General features: G+C 45.5%; 1 protein-coding gene across 1 annotated transcript; it reads left to right on the forward strand.

The window, feature by feature from the left end:
* The first annotated feature begins 711 nt into the window (after window positions 1-711).
* On the forward strand, window positions 712-4,369 carry ZNF200 (zinc finger protein 200). The gene is made up of 5 exons (XM_011950255.1): window positions 712-1,185; window positions 2,331-2,661; window positions 3,246-3,334; window positions 3,620-3,740; window positions 4,347-4,369. The coding sequence occupies exons 2-5, from the start codon at window positions 2,412-2,414 to the stop codon at window positions 4,367-4,369; spliced, it is 483 nt and encodes a 160-aa protein (XP_011805645.1). The 5' UTR covers window positions 712-1,185; window positions 2,331-2,411.
* The last annotated feature ends 3,120 nt before the right edge of the window (window positions 4,370-7,489 follow it).

Raw genomic sequence — 7,489 nt, forward strand, 5'->3', positions numbered from 1 at the left:
TACTGCTTTGATTAAGGAGCCTTTTTAGTAAATTTTGATCTGAAAAGGCAGATATTCCTTCTTTTTCTAGAATGTCTTGGTACCACACAGTTTTCATACTCGTTTCTTTGTGACATATTTTAAACCATCGTTAAACGATTAGTCAGCTGTAATTAACTTTAAGAATTATTCATTTATATTTTTACTTTTGTCAACTTACTGGAGGGTGGTGTTACATCGAGAAATAAGGCCACACCTGCCCACAAGTTGTCCCAACCCTGATCAATGCCTCACTGGCGAACGAACCGAGTATGGATACAACGCACAAAGGCAAAACTTTGTTCGGCCTCCGTAGGAAGCTGAAATTGAGAACAGGGACAGTACGAGAAGGGCAATGAAGACATCTTTAAAAACAAGACGGCCGGTGGGGACAGCAGTGTAGAAGTTAGCAAGTTGGAGGTGGCAACGCAGGTGCTCCAGCTGTAACCTATGGGAGTCAGCAGAGCAGAGGCGGAGTCCCATGCCGGCCACACCCTCTCCGCCTCTGCAGTCCTTTTACTGGAAAACCGCAGTAAAAGGCGGAAACGCGCGGAGGCGTCTTGATCTTCCGGTCCGAGAGCTAGCTTCCTTCAAGCCTCGGAGCGGGGGGATGGGGGGGGGGTTGGATGGGTCTGCCTTGCCCCAACGTCCGCGCCTGACGCTCGTCCATTGGTTGTTTGCATTCGAACTACATTTCCCAGGAGGTCCTGGGGTTAGACTGGCCGTAGCTGGAAAAGTGCCAGCCCGTCATGGATGACTGGAGCCAGCCTCTTACCTTCCGTCTTCCAGGCACACCCACAGAGAGACAGGCTGCAGCCGTTCTGGCCTCCCTCTGGCCCTGAGAGCTCCCCAGGCCCGTCTCAAGCGTTACCGTCTCAAGCGCAGACTGCCGGCTCTGAACGGGGAGACCAGGCTTCTGCACCGGAAACAAGGCACCGGTTGTGACGTGACAGCTGCGGAGCGCCCGACCTCCCAGAAGGCCCCGCGTCCCCGCAATTCTCCTCAACTGGTCACGGCGCGAACGAATAGTCGCCGGTGACCTGTGAGGGCACTCGGAAGGGCGAGGGCAGGGCTCGGCCGCTCGCGCCTAGTTTTTCTATCTCTCCCGGAGCCTGAGTCTCTGAGCCGTCCCCAGCAAACGCTCAGGGGCTGCAGAGGCCCCGAGAGGTGAGGGGCTCCGTGAGGGCGGGAACCAGGCTGAGGCCGCCTCTGGGGAACGGAGCGTGTCCGTTGCTGAGGGAGAAAGGCCGGGTAGGGAGCCTGGTGAGCGCCTCAGGCAGGGACGCACGCTGAGCTTTACGGTAAAGGTGTTCCTTGACCAGCGGAAGAGGCCCCAGAGTGAGCCTGGCCCGGCGGGCCTTAGTGGGATGTCGCCTGCCGCTCTCAGCAGAGCTTTGACGGCGGAGAGGAGTCGGCAGGCGGTGTGTGGACCCCTCCTCGGCCTTGCATCTGCTCCCCGGGAGAGTCACCAACCGCCTCCCCGCCCAAAGGGCACCGGAGGGAGCTTCGGTTCGAGGGGTACAGTATGGCCAGTTTCAGTGACCAACCTGCTTCTAGGCGGATGTCCTCGGTATTGACCCCAGATTTCCTGTCTTCTAGCCCATTGCTCTTTCTCCAAACCTGATTCAACCTCTTCCTGGTGGGTTTTACACACCGTCTTTCTGTCTTTTCTTTCTTTCTCCTTTTATTTTCTTTCCCTTCCCTGACTCCCTTCCTCCTTTCCTTTCTCTTTTCCTTTCTTTTTTAGAGTCAGGGTCTTGCTTTGTCATTCAGACTGGAGTGCAGTGGCGCGATCACAGTTCACTGCAACCTCGACCTCCTGGGCACAAGCAATCCTCACACCTCCCGAGTAGCTGGGACCCACAGACTTGTGTCGCCTCGCCCAGCTAATTTTATTGTTTATTTTTTTATAGAATCGAGGTCTTGCTGTGTTGCCCAGGCTGGTCTTGAACTCCTGGACGCAAGCGATCCACCCGCAAGGGCCTTCCAAAGTGCTGGGATTACAGGTGTGAGCCACTGGTACCTGGCCACACTTTGTATTTCTCAGGAGGCTGGACCTTGACCTCCCCGCCATTACTCCCCTCCCTTTCCTTTGGACTTGAGGTTTGCAGAGTCTCTTTTTTATTCTCAGGATCTTTCTTTAACATCTTCCTAAGCATATCTTGTTCAAATACTGCGTTTCAGTTATAATTTCCTAACCCCAGCTGTCGTTTTCTTTAGATCTCATGTAACCTCACTACCCATGCCACATATTGGAGTGCAGTAATGCCCTGCCTGGTCTTGTGGGTAATCCCTGGTTTCTCTGTCTACAGCTTGGCTCTCTGGCAGATTTCCTCTAGTAAGAGGTGGCTCTGGAGGCCCCGCGAAACGAGTGTGGTGTGTGGTTGCAAGGCATGATGGCTGCAAAAGTGGTTCCTATGCCCCCAAAGCCAAAGCGGTCCTTTATACTGAGAGTTCCACCAGACTCCAAGCTGGGCCAAGACCTACTTCGAGATGCCACTAATGGGCCCAAGACCATCCACCAGCTAGTGCTGGAGCACTTCCTCACCTTCTTGCCCAAGCCAAGCCTTGTCCAGCCCAGTGAGAAAGTCAAGGAGACCTTGGTTATTATGAAAGATGTGAGCTCAAGCCTTCAGAACAGAGGTGAGAAGCACATGCTTGTTTCACTAGAAAAGGAGGAGGAGGTACTGGAGTCTAAGATAGGCTTCTGTGTTAGTTATAAATTCAAATTAGGATGGTGTATATTGAAAAAGGAGTCAATTCTGGTGTTGGAAAGAGGAAATTCTTCTCAAGTGCTGGGTGTGGGTAAAGCCACAGAATAAACAGTGTGCATCTTTCTGTAGTGTCGGTTTTACCCAAACATTCTGAGGGAAATATCTTTTTGGGATAAATCAGATGAATTATTGAGTTAGGTTTATGTGGAATTTTAGAAATTTTCTGCTTTTTCTGGGCATCTTCACACTTTACATTGCCCCAAGCTCTCCTTTAGTAATACTCTATGGGAAATTCTGAAAGGTGCTTAGAGAAGTTACTATTTTCATAAAAGGGAGATGCCATAGGTTCAAGACCCTAGAGTTTATGGCTTGACCTCCATAAGGGCTCACAGGAGCAGAAAAGGCCATGAGTTACCTGTCAAAGAAATGAGGACAGCCTGACCTCAAGGTATGGGGAGTCTCTGTGTTAGAATCACTGAGTTTTTCACTAACGACACCTTCCTCTTTCCCCAGTGTATCCTCGTCCCTTGGTGAAGCTTCTGCCCAAAGGAGTCCAACAGGAACAAGAGACAGTGTCTCTGTATTTGAAAGCTAACCCTGAGGTGGGTTTGGTTTTCCCATTCACTGCCTGAATCCATCACTTTCCATGCTTGGCCAACGTGTGTGTAAAAACACATTCTTAGGAGTTGGCCATCTTGGGTGTTTTTCTTCTGCTTTTTCCTTGAGCCCTTCTCAGCCTGGCTGTCTTGTCTTTGCTGCACCTCTGTGGGATTTATAGGTCCCTCTTGCCATCCCTTCCCTTGATCTTTGTGTGTCAGCTTTTCTTACCAGTAGGGCTGTCAGTGAACCTCAGTTACTAAGATGAAAGGGGCCTCTTGCTCTTTCAGGAACTGGTGGTCTTTGAGGATTTGAATGTATTTCACTGCCAGGAAGAATGTGTGAGCTTGGATCCTACTCTCACCTCAGAGAAGGAAGATGACAGCAGTGTCGGGGAGATGATGTTACTGGGTAAGAATCACAGCCCAGCTGGGCGCAGTGGCTCACGCCTGTAATCCCGGCACTTTGGGAGGCCGAGACAGGCGGATCACGAGGTCAGGAGATCGAGACCATCCTGGCTAACACGATGAAACCCCGTGTCTACTAAAAATACAAAAAATTAGCCGGGCATGGTGGTGGGCGCCTGTAGTCCCAGCTACTCAGGAGGCTGAGGCAGGAGAATGGCGTGAACCCGGGAAGCGGAGCTTGCAGTGAGCCAAGATCGTGCCACTGCACTCCAGCCTGGGTGACAGCGTGAGACTCCGTCTCAAAAAAAAAAAGAAAGAAATCACAGCCTTTGTGTGTTCAGGTTGTTTACTTTGGGACAAGCACGTCCTTCATCTCTAGCTTTGGGGGACAATTCACACCTGGTAAGCCTATGTACGCACACATATTCTGTTTTACTTTTGTTTTATTCTGTGTGGCAGAGCCTTGCCACAGCTCCAGCTGTGGGTGAGTGGGTGGCCATTTTCCCTGTATGTTGGGGGCAGTGAGGGGAGAGGTAAGGAAAACCTGCAGACAGAAACTGGGGGCATAGAAACTGTTCTGAACCCATTTTCTGAACTCTGTTCTCAACAGGTATATTTGAATGTTTTCATTGAACACATAACTAACTCTTCTAATCCCCCTCCCCTTTTTGATGTTCAATAGATGTGAAGACTAAGTGAAAATATATTCCACTATTGATGAAAGTAATGTTTAACACTTAATGAGCACTTACATGCTGCTACATGCTAGGCACTAGTCCAAATGCTTTTCATGTGTTTATTGTCTCATGTACTTCTCAGAGTAATACTGAGTGGTATAGAAATTACTGCCACCTTACAGGTGACAGAACTGAGGCAGAGAGGGGTTAAAATTTTGCTAAAGGTCACACAGTTGTAAGCAGTGGAACAGGGATTCGGACTCAAGGAATCTGACATCAGAATTTGCAGTAATAGCCCAGGGCTGTTCTGCCTCCTGGATGTATTTCTCATAATTTCGTTGTTGGTGAATGGGGCATTCTTTATTTGTCCTCATTTCCCGGTAGTAGCTGACAAGTGTCCCCTAGTGCTGTGTATGAACTGATCAGGCAGAGCCTCTCTATAATTTGCATAGAGATGCTTTACCTTTTCTCTAGAAATGCTGCAACCCTAGAGGCAGAGGCCCACACAAATGTCTTTACTGGGTGCCTGACACTTTTTACTTTGCCTTCAGGGCTGTTTGCTTCTGAGGGTGAAGTTGTACAGAGAGTAGGTTTTAGGAGTTGCCTGGGGTGATAAAAATCCATTATGACTATCAAACTCTTAGCTGTAATTATACCATATGGTCAGAAGTATTGGTATGTAATGAGTCTGGTTAATTTCCCACAGGTTGCTCTATGTGATATCTTCTTTATTTTAGAGAAAAGTATAAAAAGATCAGATTTATTACACTGAGTTTTTCCTGAGTCTTGGGCAGAGCTAGCATTTATTTTGGGTGGCCGGGTGGCCGGTTGGTGGATATATTGCCTCCAGTATCACTTTGACTATGCACTTTGGGGCCCCTAAGACCCAATCCTCACCCTCTATTCCCTGCTTCTTCCACCTGTACCCTGAAGCTGGTGGATTAAGCTTAGTCATTTACCAGCATTTCATAAATGTACTTGTTTTTTCCTCAGGCAGGATTAGGTTCTGGAATTGTATTCATAGGTTACAAAGATGCTGTATTCCTGCCTTTTGTAACCTTCCAATTTGTTTTGTAAGACAAGTCATTCCTTAAACGATAAGCAGTGTGAAATGTTTATAGGTATAATGAGCTATCACAAGACTGAAGCAAGATTTGGACCCAGGAGCAGAGTAGGGAAGAAGGTGGAATTGATTTTGGATGAGATTGAATCCATGATAGGAAATAAAATGAGATTATCCTCCAGATATTTGGAAATTGGGGATTGGAGTTCAGATGTGAGGATATAGGGATTGGGGAGTCATCAGTTTATAGGTGATGATAATTGAAACAGTAACATTTAACCAATTTTTGTGAAAGAAAAACTATAACCGATTGAACATTGTGTTGACAGGAATCAAAGGAGAGTCCTTAATAACCTAGGGAAACAGAATGTGTGTGTTGGCCAGATGAACCACATAAAAACAAGGAAAAACATAGAACACTTAAACAGATTCTCAGTAAGATGATTCTTATTATAGCTACTGTGTGTTGTGATAGGAGAATACACCTTTTCAAGATTGAAGAAAATTGACTAAATACTAGGCAACAAGGAAAAACTCAGATTCCAAGGAGTAGAAATAAAGTAGGATCTGTCACAATGCAGTACAACTAGAAATTAATAATAAAGATCAGTAAATTAAAGTTGCTTCCACCTGGAAAATTTAAAACTCTTAAGCAACTGTCTTAGTCCATCTTGTGCTGCTATAAAAGAATATCTGAGGCTGGGTAATTTATAAAGAAAAGAGGTTTATTTGGCTCACAGTTTTCTGTAGGCTATACAAGAAGCATGGTGTCAATGTCTGCTTCTGGTGAGGGCTTCAAGAAGCTACTCATGGTGGAAGGAGAGCAGACTTCACATGACAAGAGAGGAAGGAAGAGAGTAGGAAGGTACCAGCCTCTTTTAAACAGCCACATCTTTAGTGAACAAAGAGCGAGAAATCACTATCTTGGAAGTAATGGCATCAAGCCATTCCATGAGGGATCTACCCGCCTGATGCAAACACCTCTGACTAGGCTCCACCTCCATCACTGGGGATCAGATTTCTCCTTTTTTTTTTTTGATACACAGTTTCACTCTTGTTTGAATTTGGAAGTTTCCTTCTTTTTATATACTCTGGAAATATTCCTAGCATTTGAATTATTTAATTTTTAAGAGTTTAGAAGAATTTTCTGTGGAACTGTCTGAGGCTGGTGCTTTTCTTGGGTAGGTGGCTATTCTTTTTTGATAATTTCAATTTTCTCTATGGAAATTGATTTATTTTTGTTTAAATCTTAGTAGTTTTTTTCTGTTTTTTTAACTCATTACTTTCTATTTGGTGTTTATTAATACCTTTGTTCTTTTAAATCAGAGGCTTTATTATTCTCATTTTTCTAAATTAAACATGTTTTTACAGCCAAGAACTGTCTTATGAGCAACACTGTCAGTTATACCATAGATTCTGATACACACTTGTCCTTGGTATTCATAGGGGATTGGTTCCAGGACCCTTGCTCAGATAGCAAAATCCATGGATGCTCAAATTGATTATATAAAATGGTGTAGCATTTGCATATACTCCACACATATCCTACCATATATTTTATTTCTAGATTAATTATAATACCTAATGCAAAGTAAATGCTACATAAATAGTTGTAACACTAAATTGTTTAGGGAATGACAAAAAAACTGAGTATGTACAGACAAAACCATCCTTTTTTTTTTCTCTCAAATATTTTCCCTCCTTGGTTGGTTGAATCCTCACATGCAGAACCCATGAATATGAAGGTCTGTATAATGTTTTCTAGAAAAAAATATGCAATTTTAATTTGTCTTTACCCCTCTGACCCAAGGTTGCTGATACAGTTTGGATGTTTGTCCCCTCCAAATCTCATGTTGAAATCCAGTCCCCATGCTGGGCACAGTGGTTCACGCCTGTAATCCCAGCACTTTGGGAGGCAGAGGCAGGCGATACCTGAGGTCAGGAGTTTGAGACCAGCCTGGCCAAGATAGCAAAATCCTATCTCTGCTAAAAAAAAAAAAAAAAAAAAAAAAA

Source organism: Colobus angolensis, unplaced genomic scaffold, assembly GCF_000951035.1.
Source record: "Colobus angolensis palliatus isolate OR3802 unplaced genomic scaffold, Cang.pa_1.0 Scaffold303, whole genome shotgun sequence".
Taxonomy (NCBI): Eukaryota; Metazoa; Chordata; class Mammalia; order Primates; family Cercopithecidae; genus Colobus; species Colobus angolensis.

What these genes read in the sequence shown, in the direction of transcription:
- ZNF200 (XM_011950255.1), top strand. Translation starts at nt 2,412, where the DNA reads ATGATGGCTGCAAAAGTGGTTCCTATGCCCCCAAAGCCAAAGCGGTCC. An exon ending in ATTTGAAAGCTAACCCTGAG is followed by an intron (nt 3,335 to 3,619) that starts GTGGGTTTGGTT and finishes TTGCTCTTTCAG; the next exon opens with GAACTGGTGGTCTTTGAGGA. An exon ending in CGGGGAGATGATGTTACTGG is followed by an intron (nt 3,741 to 4,346) that starts GTAAGAATCACA and finishes TGTTCTCAACAG; the next exon opens with GTATATTTGAATGTTTTCAT.